This window comes from Tiliqua scincoides, chromosome 4 (assembly GCF_035046505.1).
Source record: "Tiliqua scincoides isolate rTilSci1 chromosome 4, rTilSci1.hap2, whole genome shotgun sequence".
In the NCBI taxonomy this organism is placed as follows: domain Eukaryota; kingdom Metazoa; phylum Chordata; class Lepidosauria; order Squamata; family Scincidae; genus Tiliqua; species Tiliqua scincoides.
Window position 1 is genome coordinate 201,638,002 of NC_089824.1, and position 20,596 is coordinate 201,658,597.

Sequence of the window (20,596 nt, forward strand, 5' to 3'; positions counted from 1 at the left end):
CTATTGACATGGCTGCATCAGTACTGAAGGACAGGATTGGACCCTTGATTATCTCATTTTACTGAGAATAGTGCTATTTTGGCAATTAAAAAAATGAAAAGGAAAAAATAGAGGAAATCCGTAATTAAAAATCCCCCTTGAAATATGGCTCCTCTAAACGTCTGGTGTGTGCTTTTTAGGATAGTTGCCGGTTGCACCTCTACCCCACAAACGCTCATTCCACAACTGTGTCTTTGGTGCTGCAGGGACCAATGTGTACACTTATGAGCTGGGCAAAAATGATCAGAAAAAGCTAATCTTGTTGCTTTTTCCATGCTGGAGTGGATCAACATGACTAATTTTCCAGAATTTGTTCCTAGAACTGTTTTCGCACCAAAGCAAAAAAACAACGCTGCACTGGGCTCAAGAGAGATATGGATAAACATTGGAGGTGATGTTTTAAATTATTCTTGCAGTCCTTAGTTGGAGCTTGTTGCAAGCCAAGAACTTCCTCATTCCTGGCAGAGGACCCTCCCTGATCTAATTGGATTTGGGACCTGATCACACCCCCACTGTTCCATAATCCAAAGATTTGGCAAGGGACCTTGGAATAAGCTACTCTTTTCTTCTTATGGATGTTTTCCTGTGCAAAATTTGAGTAAGGGATCACAGATGTCTTATTTTGTTTTTCTTGTATTATCCGTTTTGGGATTGGTACCACAATTCATGAATGCTATATTTCTGCACACTCAACTTTGGAACAGATCAATAGTGCTGCTCTGGCCTTCCCACCAGTTCCCTGCACTGCTGCAAAGCACTTCATGGTGCTTTTGCAGCAGGCAGCACCTGCAAAGTGCTTTGCGGCAGTTCCTTTCATTAGGATTGGGCCATTAATCCCTGGAATTTCCGGGTAGCACTGGGGAACACCATGACTGAAACCCAGGAAAACTGCTACTCATAAGTGCAGGCAATAGAGGGACCAACTGTCTTACTCCAGGGATTCTCAAATTGTGGGTTGCAATTAGCTTTATATTGTTTATTTTGGGTGGTCATGGTAACAAAGTTTGACAATCCCTGCCTAGTATGTGAAATACAGATGACAAAAGTAGTCTTGAGCCAGCAGGGCAAACACCCTTTGTTGTTCAGACTGCAACCTAGTCTGCCTCTAGAACAGTACTGTCTCTGGTAATGACCTTTGGTATGTCTTCCAAAACTCCAAAGGAAAATGCTCTCAGAAGCATTTTAAATATTGGAACCCACTTAGGGTGCAATCCAACTTTCCAGCACTGACGTAGCTGCAGCCCCAAGGTACGGTAACAAACATGCCCTTACCTTGAGGAGGCCCCCTTGACTGCTTCCCCACTGCAGGATGCAGTGCATGACACATTGGCACAGCTATGTCAGTGCTGGAAAGCTGGCTAGGACTGCACCCTTAGAAACTGAAGTCTGTCACTCCTAAGAGACACAGTAATACAAAGCTTTGTTAAAGTCTTTTTCTAGAAATATACCACAAACCAAAAAATACCAAACCAGGAAATGCAAAGGTTAGGTGGTTATGACATTAGCAGCAAAACCGGGAAACAAACAGAATTTGACCATTTTGTCTCCTTCAAAATCATATCAATTTTACCTCTACAGCTTAGGTTAATTTAGAGGGTGCTGTTGATAGCTGTTAATGCTAGGATTAACTGAACTTTACATTCTTGTCTGCCACTTTCACTATAATTACAACTTTTTGTGGTTTTGAATGCACAGCAGGATAATACTGTACATAATTCAAATACTTAATCATGTACAAAGATGACTTCAAACCAGTTCCACTGGTATCCTGACAAATTGCATATTTGTAGAGTGTTGTCAGTGCCATCAGTGCCTTCGTATAAGATCTTATGAGATCTGGCATAGTTCTGGGTATTCTATAATCATGGGATCTGGAATAACTATAAAAGTAAGTTTGAAAGCTATGTCAGCACAGGAGGGTTTTTAACAATTAAGGGTTCAATCCTATCCAATTTTCTAGTGCCGGTGCTGCTGTGCCAATGGGGTATGCAGTGCTTCCTGTGGTGGGGAGGCAGTCAGAGGCATCCTCAAGGACTGGGGACATTTGTTCCCAGAAGACCTCGAGGCTGCATTGCGGCTGCACTGGTGCTGGAAAGTTGGATAGGATTGGGCCCTAAGAGGTCAGTCTGAGGCTTCCTTGTATGTTGCATGAGAGGTTGCGACCTTTATTTTTCAGGTTTCTAAAATCCTGTTGCTTCATACAGAAACTCAGCAATTGCAATGAGTCCTGCATGGAGATGGAATCCAGGGAAAAACTTTGCCTGTAGAATGTCTACCTGCCAATCAAGTGTTAAAGACACAGATGCCCTATTGACCTTGCATTATTCAGCAAATACCTACATGCTGATGAAATGCCTACTGTTGTCTATATGGAAGTGATTTCCATGTAAGAAATGAATAATGCATGAAACAGCCCTTAGTAGGGTGGAAAGAATGAGAGGATTTGATATGTGCTTTTGTTCTTGTCTACTCCTGCTTTTTTGTACTTCCCACCAATTGTTTTGCTTTTAATTGTGATTTTTATAGGGTTTACTATACTTTGTAGTATACTGCAAGCCACCCTGAGTCTGAGAAAGGCAAACTACATTAAAAAAAATAATAATAAATGGCAATTTGGCATACATTTGAGCCATTAACTCCCACATTTGGCCCCCCTCAACCCCTTTTTTTGCAAGAAGACTAGAAAGGGTCTCTTCTAACTGGGTAAGAGGCACTTTTTCAAGTAGGTGCTCCTTTTATTTAGCAGAGGGAGAGTAACTGGCCCTCCTCACCCCAACACTGTCCTTTCTAGTGGCTGTCTGCTAGTGTTCTTTCGCATCTTTTTAGATTGTGAGCCTTTTTGGAACAGGGAGCCATTAGTTATTTGATTTTTCTCTGTAAACTGCTTTGTGAACTTTTTGTTGAAAAGCGGTATATAAATACTGTTAATAATAAATAATAATAAAGGGTCAAGGTATCAATCTTTAATTTCTAAAGTGAGAGCTGATGACCTAAAACTTGGTAAGAAGTCACAGCACGTTGATTTAGATAGAAGACTCACAGCCCAATCCTATGCATGCCTACTCAGAAGTAAGTTCCATTAGAGTCAATCGGGCTTACTCCCAGGAAAGTGTGGATAGGATTGGGCTCTTACAGCTCTCCTTGATACAGCTCTTACCCAATTCTGTCCACACTTTCCTGGAAGTAAGCCCCATTGACTCTAATGGGACTTACTTCTGAGTAGACATGCATAGGATTGGGCTGTAAGGGCCCAATCCTTTCCAATTTTCCAGTGCCAGCTGTGCCAATGGGGCATGCACTGCATCCTGTGGTGGGGAGGCCGTCACAGTGGCCTCCTTAAGGTATAGGAACATTTGCTCCCGTACCTTGTGGCTGTATTGTGGTTGCACCACTGCAGGAAAATTGAATAGGCTTGGGCCCATAGATGCCACAGTTGTGAGAGGACATGGGGCTATCCAATGGCATGGAAGTCATCAGCAATGGGCAGGGCCAGGCAATTGCTGGGCCAAGAGGCAACTGAGCAGCCCCACTGATCCCTGTTGCCACTGTTCATGCTAACGCATACTTGATCATTAGCAGTGATGGAGTATGCAGTGGGGACTGTGATCTCCCAGGCACACTAGCAGCAGGACCATTTCGAATGAGCAACAGGAGATGATTTCATACAGATTTTGATTTTGCCTTTGAAGCCCCTTCCACAAATTTGAGGCTACTCTTGCTTGTGGTACACAGGGGGAAACGGAAAATCCTTATGCTTGGGAGGCAAAAAAAAAAAGCAAAACCACCTGAGATAGTTCCTGCCCACTGGACACTTCTTGCCCAAAGACCTACAAAAACTGGGCAGGGCTTTGCCCCATGGCAGGAGAAATGCACTCTGCACATGCTCAGGAACACCCTCCAGTAACTTTACATGTCGCTGTTATTCCAAACACTTATCTGAGCTCTGAGCCTGTATTCAGAGGAAGTCCTGCCAGGGACCCCACCGCTGGGTTTTTCCCACCACCTGCAGTGGGAACAAGCTCTGGAGAGGCTCTGAGGCTGCAGTGCTGTCCAGTCACCTGGGAGCAAGCCCCGTTGCCTCTCCCGGGACTTCCTCCCGAGCAGGGGTGCACAGGCTGCGGCTGACAGAGGGAGCGCGCGACCCTCCAAGCGCCACCGGCCGAGGCGTCGCGCGGGCTCCGTCGAGCCGTGCCCTGTGCAGGCAGGCACCTGAGGGGGCGCGCGGGAGGAGGAGGCCGCCCGCCTTCTGCCCTGCCTGCCTGCCTGCCTGCCGCCTCCCGGCTCCCCAGCGCCACGCGGCCGGTCCGCGGCCAGAGCGGAGGGCGGGGCCAGCGGGCAGAAGCGCCGCAGGGCGGCCCCGCGCGCGCTGAGCCGAGCCGAGCTCCGGCGGCGGCACAAAAGTCGCGGTCGCGGCCGGCAGGAGCAGAGCAGAGCAGAGCAGAGCAGCAGAGCATGGAGGAGAACGGCCCGCCTGTGTTCGACCAGCCCAAGGTGAGCGCACTGGGCTGCCCGGCGGCTTCGCGGCTGCCCTCGGCGCGCTCTGCCTCAGGGGAGGCGCGCCCTCCCTCCGCCTTGGGGCACCTCCCCCGGGGGCGCCGCGGTGAGCGCCTCGCCTGCCTCTTCGCGCCCTCGGAGTGCCGGAGGCGCCCAGGGTCTCTGCGCCCCTCCCCTCTCCTCCGCCGGGGGGGGGAGGCGTCTCACTGGGTCCCTTCTGTAGGGCCACCCTGGGGGGGAAGTGCCGCTCCCCAGAAGTGCCCGGCCCCTGCTGTGCGCCCCACGCACACACCTGCTGCGCTCTGAGTGTGTGTGTGTACCCTGGTGTACCTTACATGCACAAACACATATACCTGCTGCTTTGTGTATAACTGCTGTATAGTACCCAGCCCACAAACACACAACTGCTGTATACCTGTTGCAATATATATATATACACACACACACACACACCCCTGCTGTATACCTGCTGCTATGTGTATAACTGCTGTATAGTACTCAGCCCACAAACACACGCACAACTGCTGTATACCTGTTGCTATATATATACATACACACACACCTGCTGTATATCTGTTGCAATATATATATATATACACACACACACACCTGCCCACAAACACGAACAACTGCTGTATACCTGTTGATAGATAGATATATATATATACACACACACCCCTGCTGTATACCTGTTGCCACACACACACACACTCTTGCTGTATAGTACTCTGCTGTACTACACACACACACAAATTTTCTGCCACTGCTTATCTTTCCCACCTGAAGCCAGGGGCAGATCCAGAATGGGGGGGGGGGGCTTGAGCACTCTCTCAGCTCCAGAACACAACCAGGCAGGTAGTTGACTTGAGCCCAGCTGGATGTGGAGCCCAGATCTACCTGCAGGGTAGACCTGGGCTCCTGGTTGAGCTAATGGCCTCCATGGCTGTTTGCTGGGCAAGGAGACCTGGGCTTCTGCCTGGATTTGGAGCCTGCTGGATGGACCTGGGCTCCCACCCAAACTTGGAACCCAGATTTACCTGCCAGTAGACCTGGGCTCCCATTTCAACTCAGCCGGCCACCAATACCCTACCCCGTGGGCATTCCCCTGGCTCCAGACATTACTTGCCACTGGTGTTACAGTTTGGTGGAGGACCATGCACCCTTGGCCCCCCCTTGGATCCACCCATGCTTAAAGCACACCTTACATCTCCTTACCCTTGCCTCCCCCACCTTTCCCTTTGCCCCTGGCATGACTCCTGTCTCAGATACCTGGCCTGCTTTTTCAGCCTTTTGGAGTCTGTACAGCCTACCTACTTTTGCACAACTGTCTTTTGCTCCCTACTGGTCCTGGCCTCTTGCCCATCAAGCAATCTCATAATTGCTACCAGCCCAGTGGTTTTACTCTATCCTTGGTTCCTTTCCTGGGCATCCTGCTCTTTGGCTGATTTTTCTTTCCCTTGTGTTGCTTTTTGTGTTAACACTGCAATTTTTCTCAAACTGCAGGGTCAGGATCCTCCCATGGGTCACGAGCCAATTTTTGGTGGGTTGCAAAAAGTTTTGGAAATATTAAAAAAAAAATTGTAAGCACTCTTGCCCAGTTTGCAGAATAAAATTGCAGCAGCAGGCAATCTAGATGGATAGGCAGCTTTCATGGCTGGAATGCTAACGTGTGGTATAAGATAATCTTCATACTCCCAAATTGAAATGTCACATTTTCCTATTTTCTCGACTAATTGGTATGGCATAGATCAAGTGTGAGCCCAGTTTCAGCCTTTTGTCTGGCTTGGAAGTTCATAATTGGACATCTTGCTCTCCTGTTCAGTTTCCTGGGTACACTGGAATGACTAAAGATTTGGGAGAACAGTCTTTCAAGTCTCCCATTCCTAGGGAGAGTGTAGCAAATGTCAACACACACACAGTAATATGTAAGATTTCTAGCAACCTCGGGGGCACAACATACCAATTATTATTAATTCTTTATTAATTATTAATAAATATTATTGCTTTCTATATCACTTTTTTCCTAGTAAAACTATGTGGGTCGTGACAGACTGTCATTTTTAAAAGTGGGTCCTGGTGCTAAAAAGTTTAGAAAGCAGTGTGTTACAGAGGCAAGGGATCTCTCTGTGAGAATGATGTGCCTGTTGCATGTACAGACTACTGTGTGTTTAAATATGTTCACATGGTTATTTTTGTTGTACTTACATGTGGCGTATGCAGATTGGGAAGGTACAGGTCAAGCGTAGTGTAAGCTCCCTTACCCCAAGTAGTCCCAGCGCTGCTTCCCAACCCCGTGGGACACAGCAGTAGCCATTGTGGCACCACTGCAGCCCTGAGCGTTGGGAAGCTCATGATTCGGCTGTTTGGAAATTGCTGTAGTAATGTTTACTAAATAACATCTCTTTATCAAACTCTCCTTTCTACTGTATGGCTCCTGATGTTGTCAGTAATTCAACAGAGGCAAGCAGATTGCAGGTTAGGCAAGTCCCTACAGAACTATATTTGAGACCAGCTGAACTCTGCAGTAGCAATGTGATCTGAATAATATGTCTATGCCCTAGCATGTGAGTGGGTGGGAAAATTGAAGTATCGTTTGTATCTCTTGCAAGTATCTCTTGCATCTGAACTGCATAACTTACTTTAAGTGTATGGTATTGTGTGCATCAGTTAATGACACTGTGCTTAACTTGTATTTTCCTTCCTCTAAGTATCAGTAATCCATTCAGCACTAACCAGGCTGCAGTCATTGCTGACAGAACTTCAACTTTTTGCTAGAACAAAATGATTTATCTCCAGGCTCTGAAACAAGGTGTGAAGAGAAAATGAAACCATCTCAACCTAAGCAATAATTTATTTAGATTGACATTGTCCTTCTCTAGAATTCAGGACATCCTGCCAGTCTGTAAATTTCTACATAGTGATACAAGGAAGTTCTGTGTGCTGACTCATATTAAAGAGTGTCATAGGTTCAAGAAGAGTTCTTCTTTTCAGATTCATTGTTGTTATGAAGCACCAGAACTTCAAGCTCTGCACAGTCTGATAAAGTTATGTTTTCTTTATGTCAAAATTTTATATCCTGCTTTAAAAGTTTCCATATCCTCATACAATGAGAGTAATTAAAACCACCCTAAAATACAACAGAGTAAAAATAGCAATCAGGAGTTCAAAGCAAAAATAATAAAAACTATACACAAAATAGAATAATGCTGCAAACAGAAGTCACAGACTAAACATTTGCCACAGATTAGGTAAAATTAAAGATACTGTTCATTTAAAACTCAGACAAATGAAAAAGGTCTTAAAAGTTGTACTGTATTTTTAATTCAACAATGCTGATGCCAGACTGACCCCTCTGGTGGTGATGCCCTGTTTTCTTTAATGTCTCCCCCCCCCCCCAAGAGTTAACTGGACACCGCCTGCTTCTCCTCCAGTGGTAGAGGCAGTGGAAAAAAACCTTTGATAAAGATCTTAATATTTGGACAAACTCTTGTAGCAGTTTGGGGTTCTTTGGAGACCTGGTTAAAGTCATCCCATAAACCATAAAAGTCCTGAAAAGTTAAGCTCAAAAGTTTGCATTCTGCATGGTAACTAATAGGAAGGCAGTGGAGCTGTTTTAAGGCTAGTGAGATGCTTCCCTGCATCTAATACCAAACATTAATGTAGCTGCCACATTTTGAACCAGCTGAAGTTTGCAAATACAGTAGTCTTCAAATGTATTCCCACACCCAATGAATTGCAGTAGTGAGTAGTCTTGTATTGCTTAATTACAATGTAGGCACAGCCATTAGCTTGATTCAAGGCATAATAAATGTTAGATTTCAGTAAGAATAATTAATCTTCAATCAGGTAGTTTAGCATGACTGAGCTGGAATATTTATTTTGCATGAATTCTTTGGCTCATCATTTGAGACTCTGGTCCCCTCCCATACCATATGAAATATTAAAACCCATAGTACAGATAACAAAAATTCAATAAAATACACAAATCTTTGTGAGGCAGCAGCAGTAGCAATAACATAATAAAAGCAAGAGATCATGAAACAACTGTATTATACTTTAGCAATACAACAAGCAAAGAGCAGAAAAATAAAACTCAAACAAGTAGGAAGAGCAGTGGAGAGTGGAAAACAGGAGTAGAGAAAAACCTGTTTCTTTCTGTTCTTCTGGAAAATAGCCAGGTGACATGCTGCTTGAACACTCATATGTTTACCTGGATTAAATGTCACTCAAGTTTAGTGAAATTTACCCCAAAGTTCTGTGCATAGCAGTGGTTCTCAAACTGGTGGGGCATGACCCACCAGTTCATGTAGTGCTTCCCCATCCCTTTAAAAGGGAAAGAGGAGAGGCAGGGAAGCGTGCTTTCACTTACTTCTATTCAGTGACGGCTGCTGGAGGTGTAGGGAGCCCAGCGCAGCCCGCAGGGCTCCCTGAGACTTAGAATCTTCAAACCGGAGCAATAGCAAAGCACTTCCTGTTTACAGAAGGTGCATTGCAATTGCTCCATTTCAAGATTCCAAACCTCAGGGAGCCTTGCAAAGCTTGCAGCTTCCAGCAGCCTTCACTGAGTAAAAGTAAGTAAAAGCAGCCCCCTTTGGGACTCAATCCTGGGAGTTGCTTCCCTGCCCTTGCTCCTCCCCCACAAAGACTTACTGAGGGAGTAGAGCTCCCTCAAAGTTTGAGAACCACTGGTGCATAGAATTGCGCCTTAATTTTGTTTTTAAATGGCAGGCTGAGAATTCCTGTTGGCAGTACTGTAGATAGATGGGGTGCAAAGCATTAGATTTTGCTTGGAGCTTCATCACAGCATGCATCACCCCTTCCCCCTCCCCTTTAGAGCCATTCCGGGCAGCTGGAGAAAAATGGAAGTGTCTCCTCCATTTTGCTCTAGCAGCCTGGAATGGCTTAAAGCAGCAAGTACCCCCTCTAACTACACTACTGCCTGTTGGGATTTTAGGTTTAAGTAAGTGTCAAGGCTCAGAGTTGGAACCAACAAAGCAGTCTAATACACAGACAAAATTTCATACTTGGCTTCTTTATTTAATGATTTGGATTACAGTCTGCTATGGACTAGATTGAGATTTTTTGTTGTTGTTTTAGTTGGATCCCAGCAAGCAGCAGTTGTGCTATTGAAGCCCTCTGTGCACTTGTCAAATTAGTTATGATTGTTTAACTCTGTTTGTTCTTATATTAACCTGATTCTGAGGACTTCTGATTGGTAATACAGGTCCAGCCTTGTTATACACAGATTTGACTCAACATGAATGACCCCTGCAAAGAGAAGCTGATCCCTGGAGAAGGGAAAAGTGCACCCCTTTAAAATCACAGTTTAAAAAACTGCTTTTTACTGTTGCAGAGAGACAGTCATACAAGTGGTTATAGGTATAACCTGTAAGCTGATGAGAAGTGCCCTTTAAATTAAAGGAAAACAGTCCTTTAATATAATGCCAGAGAGGGCAGCTGGCTGACAATCCATCAGTCATTCTCTCTGCAGGCTTCACTCCTCCCTTCCCCCTGAGCACGTGAAAGAAGGCTAAATGGCAGCGATTATCACCTTCTCCATTCTTTCCCCCTTGCTGGGGCTCCTGATGAAGGGAGGGATTGCTGCCTCCTAGTGAAGCGTAAGCTCCTGGAGAGAGACTGATTGACTTTGTGTGCATTACAGTTATCAAGGCTGTTTTTAAATCATCAGAGCAAAGAAACTTTGTTTTTTAAATTGATTTGCTATAGTGCATTTTTTTGCCATCCACTTGAGTTCTAAAACTAAAACAATAGAATAGTAATTACTGATTCTATGAGCTATGTTTAAACAAGCATTCAGTAATACCCTGTTTTCCCAAAAATAAGACCTACCCCGAAAATAAGACCTAGTTGTGATCAGGGCTGGGGTGGGGCAGAAGGGGTTCTTGGGGGGGGGGGCAGGTGGACAACGTGACCAGGAACACTGCACTCCCATGCGCGCGCCACCTAGAAAGTGCCTGCTGTTTGCTACCTTGGACAGAGGATGCTGAGGAGGAGCTGAGGTGGGAAGCAGCAAGAGAGGCAACCCTACCTACTGGGCTCTGAGGCTCTCCGCACTTTCCAGGGAGTAAGTCCCATTAACTATAAAGGGACTGACTTCTGAGTAGGCAGGCAGGCAGGCATCCTCCTGGGCGCTGAGGGGACACCCTCTCCACACCTTCCAGGGAGTAAGTTCCATTAACTGTAAAGGGACTGACTTCTGAATAAAATAAGACCTACTCTGAAAATAAGACCTAGCGTGTTTTTTTTAACAAAAATAAAATAAAATAAGACAGTGTCTTATTTTCCGGGAAACACGGTATCTTCTAGTGCTTCTGAAATACGCTGAAACTTGGTTAACCTCTCAGCGAATTGAGCTTTGAAACAGTTGCTTAGATGATATTTCTCTGGTGCCCTGTTGAGTAAGCTATGGATGGTACAACTGGGTGAGCATTCTTGATTCAAAATAGGAAATGTGGGAAGGGACTGTATCTTTGGGATACAGTCATCGGTTGTTCCATAGTAAGGCTAGACTAACAGCCCAATCCTATTGAAAGGTAGTGCCGGTGGAACATGCATTCAGCAGGCGCTGGGTGCTGCAAAAGTGCCATAACGTGCTTTGCTACAGTGCAAGTAGCCAGCGCACCAGTGGGAAGGCCAGAGCCTTCCCACACGTGCCTGTGGAGTGACCGTGCAGTGACGTGCAGTGACAGTGCACTGCAGGTAAGTGTGGCAAAGGGGTAGAATGGGGTGGGAGTGGGGTTTTTCACATTTTCAATGCCTTATAAGGCATTAAAACATCACTTCCAGTTTTTCTGTGAAACTGGAAGTCACATTATTTCAGCTGCTGAGCTCAGTCTGAGCCTGGCAGAGGCTGGGGACAGATGCCCTAAGCCTCCGCTGGGCTCAGACTCCCTTCTGGAGGTGAGGGGAGTGAAGCTATCCTTGCCTTTGAAGGGGAGGCGCCCCCCAGACCATGGGGTTGGATGTTTTCTCATATCCACAGTTTCAGCTATCTGTAGGGTGTTCGGGAATGGAATCCCCATGGATATGGGGGCTCACCTGTAATAGAGCTTTCATGTATTTACAGAACTTCCACGCTGTCTTGACTTATGTCAACATCACCCTTTTCAACATGCTTGAAATCTAGGAAACTGTCTATTCTGCTTGATGACAATGATAATGTTATGTATTGGGCAGCCCAATCCTGAACCTGGCAGTGCAGAGAGAAGCAGTGGCACCAAAATGGTGGTCCCTGCATCCTGTGGGTGCTGAGACTACCTCAGGGCAAGGGAGCATTTGTTCTCTTACCCCGGGTAACTCTGTGGTAGTGCCAATGGATCTCCTCACCTCTGTACTCGTTTTTGAACATGGGCAGAGCCGAGGAGACCCGTGTCAGGATGCCTGGCTCAGGAGGAGGTTCAGAATTTAATAGCAGTCTCTTCCGCCATCCCCACCCCCTTCACGGGCCCAATCTCCCCTTCCTGCGCCCTCCCTCCACCTCATTCCACCCTCTCCCTACCTGCCCTTAGAATAACATAGGTGAGTGCCAGAACAGCACTGGCTGGTCACACAGTGCTGAGGCCCAGTGCCTACTAGCGCACTGATGCAGCTACTGATCTGATCTGACTACTGATCTGACTACTAGCTACTGATGCAGCGCTGGTACTCCCTCCTTCCAAGGTACCACGAGCATGCTTTATGGCACATTTGTAACACTTAGAGCCGGAGGTACGCATGTATCGCCAGCAATAGAGCCCTCAGGATTGGGCTATCAGAAGCTTGCAAACATCTACAGCTGTTGTTAGTACCATTATTATATTTCTCTACCTAGTCTGCATATTTAAAAAAAAACACAGCAATATTAAGTCTTGAACAAAATTTTTTTAAAAAGTGTTGTGCTTTGGTTCTTCACTTTTAGCATTCTCATAAAATTGTTTGATTCCCATTTGTAATCAGTTGTGGACCTACCGTAAGGTCCGATGGGGCAAAAGGCCCAGGCACAAGGCGCTAAGGCCCCGTGGAAGCCTCTCTGAGGCTCCCGACAGGGGTGGAAACTGCTTCCAGTTTCCCGGAAGCACAGTTTATACTGTGACACATTCCTAGGTCGTGTGAGGCTCCGTGAACCTCAGGTGAGTAGGGTGTGTGTGAATTTTTTTTTGGGGGGCGGCAGTAGCCCACGGGGGGGCATCATTGTGGACTTTTGCCCCAAGCACAGGGTTCGGGAGGTCCGCTGCTGTTTGTAATAACAAATTCACAGAAGCAAATACGGTATTGTGCAGCAGAAGGTCTTGATAAGAGCATGGAGATTACGATTTCAGATGCATTGCCTCTCCGCTGATGTGACTACAGTGCATGTAAAACAAAATCATGGTCCTGTTCGGGCATTACATTCATAAGAAAAACCTGGCTGGATCAGGCCAAGGGCCCAGCTAGTCCAGCTTTCTGTATCTCACAGTGGCCCACCAGATGCCTCTGAGAGCGCAAAAGACAACAAGATACCTGTATCTTGTTGCCACTACCTTGCCTCTGGCAGTCAGAGATAAGCTACCTCTAAAAACCAGATGTTGCATACAGTCATCATGGCTTGCAAACCCTTGCAGCACTTTTTCACAAAGAGGCACTTTTTCAAGTGGTGCGCCTCTTACATTTAGCAAAGGGAAAGTAACTGGTTCTATTCATCCCAGCACAGTATCTTTTCTAGTGGCTTTTGCTGGTGTTTCTCCTGCATCTTTTCAGACTGTTAGTCCTTTAAGGACAGAGAACCATTTACAACCCAATCCTAGGCAGGTCTACTCAGAAGTAAGTTGAGTTGTGTTCAATGAGACGTTACTCCCAGAAAAGTGTGAATAGGGCCTTAGGGCCCAATCCTATCTAATTTTCCAGTGCCGGTGCTACTGTGCCAATGGGGTATGCACTGCGTCCTATGTTGGGGAGGCAGTTTCAGAGGCCTCCTCAAGATACAGGAACATTTGTTCCCTTACCTCGGGGCTACATTGCGGCTGCACTAGTGCTGGAAAGTTGGATAGGATTGGACCTTTAGTTATTTGATTTTCACAAAGTTCTTTGTGAACTTTTTTTGTTGGAAAGTGGTATATAAATATTCTTAATAAAAATCTGTGATGAATTTTCCCCCCATAAATCCCCTTTGAAAGGTATCTAGCCCAGATACCATCACATGATCCTTTGGCATGTTCAACAGATTAATTACTCGTTGTGCAATGAAATATATCTTTTTGAACTAACTCTCCTGCCAGTCAGTTTTAGTAGATATTTCCTGGTTCTGTTGTTGTGCAAGAGGAACTTCCCGCCATCCACTCTATACATCCCATGCGTAATTTCATATAACTCACCGCTCATCCTACCTAACTCCCCATGAGCCAATGCAGTCAAGCCAGTGGGGTGCACGCAGCACTCCACAGTGTTTTGAGCTTCAAAAGACCTCCTCAAGGTAAGGGAATATTTGTTCCCCTGCCCCAGGGTAATCCCTGACAGACCTGCTGGTTCTACTTTTACCTACACCAGCTATATAGCTGGTGCAAGTCCAAGTGGCCCCGGGTAAGGAAATAAATGCAGTAAGGGGATAGGATATCATCAACTCTGCCACCGCCACCAATATCACCCCCTTCCTGGCCTTGCTCTACCCATCTCCCAGTTCCAGTCTCCCCAGTCCTCCCTATCCCATTCCACCTCCACCCCCTTCTTCCCTCACCCCCCTGCACTGGCTTACTGATGCTATGAGAAGTGCTCATAGCATCATAGCTCAGAGAAGTCTGAGAAGTGCTCAGACTGTTGGCACATCACTATGGCACTATCACAGAGTCACTGCAGGCTCTTGGTTGATTTTGCATCTGCATCTTGGATGATTCTGCATCACTCTCTGCAGGCTCTTGGTTGATTTTGACAGGTGGCAGCTCTTCAACAGCTTTGTAGAACTCTGCAGGGAAGGTCATATGGGTCTTTAGAAGATACTATGTAGCAGGTACAGCTTCTTTAGGGGACTACAGACCTAGGGCACTAGTTCATCTGCCTATCCTTGAGGCCTTTGATCATTTCACAAGCAATTGCTGTCTTCCCCCTCTTTTCTAAGCACAAGTTTTGTATGAGGAGACTTTTAGAAGTGGGAAGAGTGGGTGCTTGCAGTTCAAAGAGTAAAAAAAATCCTACTGGCTGTGGCTCATTCATGCAGATCAAGCATTATGTTCTGAACTTTATCAGGCCCAGGGCAGAACAGACATCTGTTCAGGCCAGTAGTTAGTCAGATTAGGACCAAGTTAGTCAGATTAGGACCAAGGAGGTAATTTCCCCATTCAGTCATGAAGCTGTTTCCATCACTGCTCAAGAATGCATAGGGATGGACCTACACATCAACCCCAAAGAAGTACATTAAAGGATCTTTGACAATTAGCCATGGCAGATTTAGGGAGAATTACTATGGGGGGGGGGATCCAGAGTTTTCAAATCAAAATAGTCTGTTTACAGATTGTTTACAATGATGGAGGGAACAAAAACAAATGCGGTGCCAGAAGCAAAACAATAATATAGATGAAAGGTAATGAAATAAATGCAAATACTGTACACTATCAATTCCATTTAGAATGAGCTCTTTCTCTCTGTGCAGGTGCGTGGATGCACTCACCCAAGGGGCCATCCAAAGATGATTCCTAGAAAAGTGGGGGGGGGGGAGGGACTAAGTGGATTACAGGGGAGAAACAAGGCCAGCCAAGAAAGCTTAAGTCATAACTTTTTTTGTTATTTCAGTTTGTAATTATTTTAGCTGCAAGGACTTATTGGGGGAAGATGTGATATGGTGCTTCATGAGTGAGTTAGTTTGGTTCTAGGCAGAGAAGAGCTACAAGGGAGAGAGGAGGGAGGGCAGGTCCATTGCCAGGTTGTGAGGTTTTGGAACTTTAAGGGAGAGGACAAAGGACTGGGGAAAGCTGAAGGGAAGATGAGAGAAACAGGAAGAGAAGTCAATGGGTGAAGAAACAGAGGCTGTTTCTTGACTCATTGGAAGACTATTGTCTTTTAAAGTTGGATCTCAGGTTAAACCTGTTGTTTACTTCAGTTCTAGAGGGCTGGGCTCACTGGCTTTTCAGGAGATGTTTGAATTAAGGCTGAAACATTGCTCTTCCCTTTTCTAATAAAAGGGCCTATGTGCTTGCTGTTGTCCATGGCAAGGGCAGGGTAAATTCAATCAAGGGGTTTGATTTGGGATATCTTTGGTCTGAATGTGAACCCATTGTTCTATTGTGACTCCAAATGGCCTTGTTTTTGACTTTCATGTGGTTTCCTAATCTTTTAGCAGCCAAATCTTAACCAGCTTTCCAGCATTGATGCAACCACAATGCAGCCTGGAGGTAAGGGAAAAAATGTTCCTTTACCTTGAACAAATGTTCCCTTACCTTGAGCAGGCCTCTGTGATTCCCCTCTTCCACAGAATGCACCACATGACCTGTTGGTGCTGAAAAGTTGGTTAGGATTGAGCTGTAAGAGTTGATCAGGGAGTGATCTGGAAGTTGCTTTGGGAAATTGGTATTCTAGCCTCTATTGAAGCTCTTACTTGTGGGAGAACGGATATTGGAGACAACAGGGGAAAAGACAGTCTAGATCATAGGCTTCAGGTTGGCCTGACCTGGGCCACAGTTTCTAGAATATGCAGTTGAGGCTACGCCTCCACCAGGCATACTTGGTGCCAATTCATAATGAAACTCACTGGGTGACCTTGGGCTGGTTGCAATCCTTACCTCACAGAGTTGTGAAGAGAAAGAACAGTGTGCACCGTGCTGAGCTCCTCGGAAGAAGGGCAGGATATAAGCACAATAAATATCTCAAAGGAGATACTGGAATTGAATATTTATCCTGACATGAAACATAGGCAACTGCGTTATCCTGAGTCAGACCATTGGCCCATTGGGCAGCCTGTTCTTATGCTGGGGCTGCACTGGTGGCCAGCGCACGGCAGGGAACACACAGTGCCAGCAGAGAGGGTGGTGCTAGTCTGTGCTGGACCTCAACACTGGAAGGAAGCAAAGGACAACCACCCAGTGATGATTATCCCTGCTAAAGAGTTTTCAGGGCAAGGGGAAGGTGGGGAGGGACAGAACTGGGTGGAGGGAGGGCCAACTGGCAGATCAGGACAGAGGCTGCTGCTGGATCCTATCCCCCCCTTCCAAGCTGAGCCACCCAACATGGGTTCTCTCAGTTCTGTGCCGGCTCAAGGGCTAGCACAAAACTGAGTAGCCCCATCGGAGCTAGCTGTGCTCTGCGCAGGGAACAGGAACTGATGTTCCCTTACCCCAAGGAGATCTGCAGTACCTTCTCTGGCCTGCAGGATACGGCTTTGGGGAGGGATAGGATTGGGCCCTTAATCAGTATTGTCAACACTGAAGGGGAGCAACTTTCCAGGGTTTAGGAATCTCTCTCTGCTCAGTTTGGAGATGCTGGGGATTGAACCCAGAATATTTGGCACGGCTCCTCTGTAAATTGATTGAGGCAGGCAAATGTTCTTCTGCATAAATTGGAAACATTAATATGTTGTTTATTGCTTACTTTTTATTCCATTGTTCTTAAATTAGCTGAATTCATGTTATTCTCAGGTGCTGTTTCATAAGCTCTTGGAACTTACCCACATAGCATTTTAAAGTTTTGCTTTCTGTTTGGAAGTCTTTGTCTGGCAGGATTGAACATGCCATAGTAAGCAGGCTGGATGGTCATCACATACAGAAATTGCTAGTACACCTATGAGGAAAATGGCTCTTTTCATAGAGATTGAAACAATTGTTCACAATGGACACTTTCAATAGGGCAAAGACAAAGCAAGCACTGGGGATCAGATGGGTTGGGGACACTTTCCCCCCTTATGCAGCTGCTACACATTGATCAGCCAAATTATCTACCATCTGTGCATATGCAAACCATTCCCTGCTTTTAGACATAGGAGTGTCTTCATCAGCCTTTCACAATTCAAACAGAAAGTAGAGGCAATTTGCCCAGTATGTTTAGAAGTCATTTAATAACAATGATAACTGATTGCTTGAAATCTCTTCTACAAAGAATGCTGTGGATAGTTTGCAGCACACTGGATCAAGAGAAAATGCTTTATGTAGTTTTATTTTTAGCTCCACATGAAATACCTTATGCCATGTTCTATTAGACCTACAGTTCTAAACTCCTAAAAACCTCTAAGCACTTCAATGCTTATAAGTGGATCCTGGGTCACTGCAGTTGCATTTTGAATGAAAATGCAAGAACTCAAACTTCTCTTCCTATTGTTGTCTCTCCTTCTCCACCCCTGAGACCTTCTGTGGCAACATTATTCCAACTAGATCTGCCAAACTAAAATTGAAATGGTGCTAGGCTTCACATGGCACAGGGGTGGTAGCACTTTTTTTTTGGGGGGGGGCCTGTAGGAAAAGTCCTCATTGTACTCTTAAATGCACGCATATGCATCAACTTGTGCATGTACCAGCCACATACAAAGCCTGCCTGGTGTTTGGACTAGCCAGTTCCTGGGCAGGTGGTGGAGAAGAGCCCTCCTTTGCATCACTGCTATTGACAGTGTGAAAGACTCCCATCTGCTGCTTTCACCTGTTTATCACTTCCTAGCAAGCCTTTGCTCTGGTAAGGAGTAGATAATCTTTTTCTCTGGTGACATTTTAAAATGACTGAATGTCTTCCCCCACTGCAGCATTGGGGACCGTAGCATCTGGGAATTTTAAAATGGCACTGGGGAAGAAGGAGGTTGGTCTGCTGCTGCCAGTGGCCCACACCAATGTGGGACATTGCCTGGGAAGTGTTTCTGGCATAGGGTTTCTGTGTGATGAAAGAGCAGTAGCAGCAGCAGACCTGTTGCTGATGATAGATGGAGTGGGCCAGGCCCCATTTCATGGGTGAGGACCTCTGGCTCATATCTGGCCATGCTGCACTTGTGACACCAGCCTGGGTTTTTACATCTTGTTGGCATCCTCGGAAGACTATGGTATCGCACTCTGAATAGTGTTCTGGAACAGAGTGTCCTCTCTAGTGCGCGAAGCCTGGGTAAAGTAGATATGCTGTTACCCATGCAGCAAATCCCCCCTCTCCACGTCGCTGAAATGGTCCAATGGAAAGGCAGAGGCTAATACAGTTGGTTCCAGCGACGTCGCAGGAGTTGCCAGGACGTGTCTGTGTTCAGCCATGAACTGCCTCAGGGACTCCGGCTCTGGATTTTGCCTCGAGGTTGACTCCTGAAGCCTTTTCCATAACTGGATGTAGCCACAAGGCAGTGGAGGTTTGGGATCAGAGTTTTCCTTCTCTCAGATGAGCTGCCTTCCCAGGCTAACGAGTCCCATCTACCCGGTAGCTGTTCAGTCCCTCTTACAACAAGTACAGCCAAACTGAGGGCCTGTTCTTATCCCCAGCCCTCAGGGGAAGGGTTTTTACATAACTAATCTGAAAGCCTGGTGATCTTGGAAAGAAGCATATTATTTTGAGCTTCCATGCCTTTGACAAGCTGCAGAAATTGCTTATTAGAAAGCAGTTTTTATTATAGGCAATTAAAATTGCTTATTATTCAGATCTGCACTAGAAAAGTGGTTCCCAAGGTCACGACCTGATTTTTGGTGGGTTGCCAAAGGGTGATGGAAAGATCAGATAGCTAATTGCTTCAAGCTCTGAAACTATTCAAAAATCAGATACTGAAGCTGCTAACTGCCCTGTAAGGAGCTGAGCCCCTGCAGTTTGCAAGCTTGTGTAAAAATAGGGAGATAAATCTTTGTGGATCTTTGCTGTTATTATTACTTATGAATGAATGAATGAAATATTGTTTATGTCTATATCTTTTTTAAAAGAAGTCTTGTAAACCTAGGTGGGTCTTGATAGAGTATCATTTTAAAAAGTGGGTCCTGGTGCTAGAAAGTTTGGGAACCGCTGCACTAGAGGATCCAGGTTTGCTTCCATACTAGGCTAGTATTACTAGCCCTTTCCCCTGGAATTACCATCCTTCGTTCATTTACTTTTTATGGAACATCCACATGCTGTTATTGTTAGATTGTTGCATTCCAGTGCGTTTTGTCATGTCCTCACATGTGTTTTTCAGTTCTGATTTGAGCTGATTTTTTTTCTTTAAAATGCACTTTCAGCGCCAGTTTGTCTAGTGTAGACAACCAAAGGACTCTTAGGACTTTTGCATGGAATTTTTCCTTTTGAATTGAAAACCTCTTATGTATAGGGTCAACCTGTTTTATTGCTTCCCAGGTCAACACAGTTGAGGGATTCATGTTGCCCTTACTTAGGTGGTTTTCGTTCCACATTTTGTATGTGTGGGAATACTGATTTTTTTCCCCTGTCTTTTTGGCAAAATCATTCTATACAGGACAGTATATCACACAAGAAAAAATGGAACAAACATCATGTTAGTGCTTCAGCTGGACTGTTCACTCCCTCACACCCCCCCCCCCCAGGGTTATCAAGAGACTGCATTGTGAGGGAGAAGCAGGAAAGGGAGGGAGACATACAAGCAAAGACACCAGATAAATTTCCTGCCTCTAATTCTAGTTACCTTCTTTTGTTCCTTTTTTTTTTTAAATACACATCCTATCTTAGACTGCAATCCTGTGTGCACTTACTTGGGAGTAAGTCCCATTGAAATAACTGGGACCTACTTCTAGAGGAGACATGCATAGGAAAATACTATTAGGACTCAGTCCTATCCAACTTTCCAGCACCGATGCAGCTGTAAAGTAAGGGAACCTTGAAGAGGCCTTTGTGACTGTCCCCCACAACCATCACCACAGGATGTAGCAGATGCCCTTTTGGCACAGCTGCATCAGTGCTTTCAAATGGATAGGACTGGGCTTTCCATCATTTTCATTCTTCAAAAAAAATTGTTCTGATTCTGAGCTTTACTGTGCTTCTGTCAGTTAAGAAAATGAGAAAAGTGATATCTGATGTCAGTTCATGGATGCTTTGTTGTCTTGTCATGCTGGAAATTTGACTGATACTCTGATGGCAATCCTATACATGCTTACCTGGGAGTAAGTCCCTCTGAAGTCAATGAGACTTCTGAGAAGACATGCATAGGATT

At 45.5% G+C, this 20,596-nt stretch overlaps 1 protein-coding gene across 2 annotated transcripts in view; it reads left to right on the plus strand.

Moving 5' to 3' along the window:
• The first annotated feature begins 4,474 nt into the window (after nt 1-4,474).
• Nucleotides 4,475-20,596, plus strand: part of ADA (adenosine deaminase) — a 44,968-nt gene continuing 28,846 nt past the window's right edge. Inside the window, exon 1 of one of the 2 annotated variants that reach the window (XM_066624197.1) lies at nt 4,475-4,530. In XM_066624197.1, the coding sequence (XP_066480294.1) occupies nt 4,492-4,530 (39 nt within the window). In that variant the 5' untranslated portion in view covers nt 4,475-4,491. Of the gene's footprint in view, nt 4,531-15,835; nt 15,891-20,596 lie in introns of those variants that run through there. The other variant, XM_066624198.1, reaches the window with a different exon arrangement.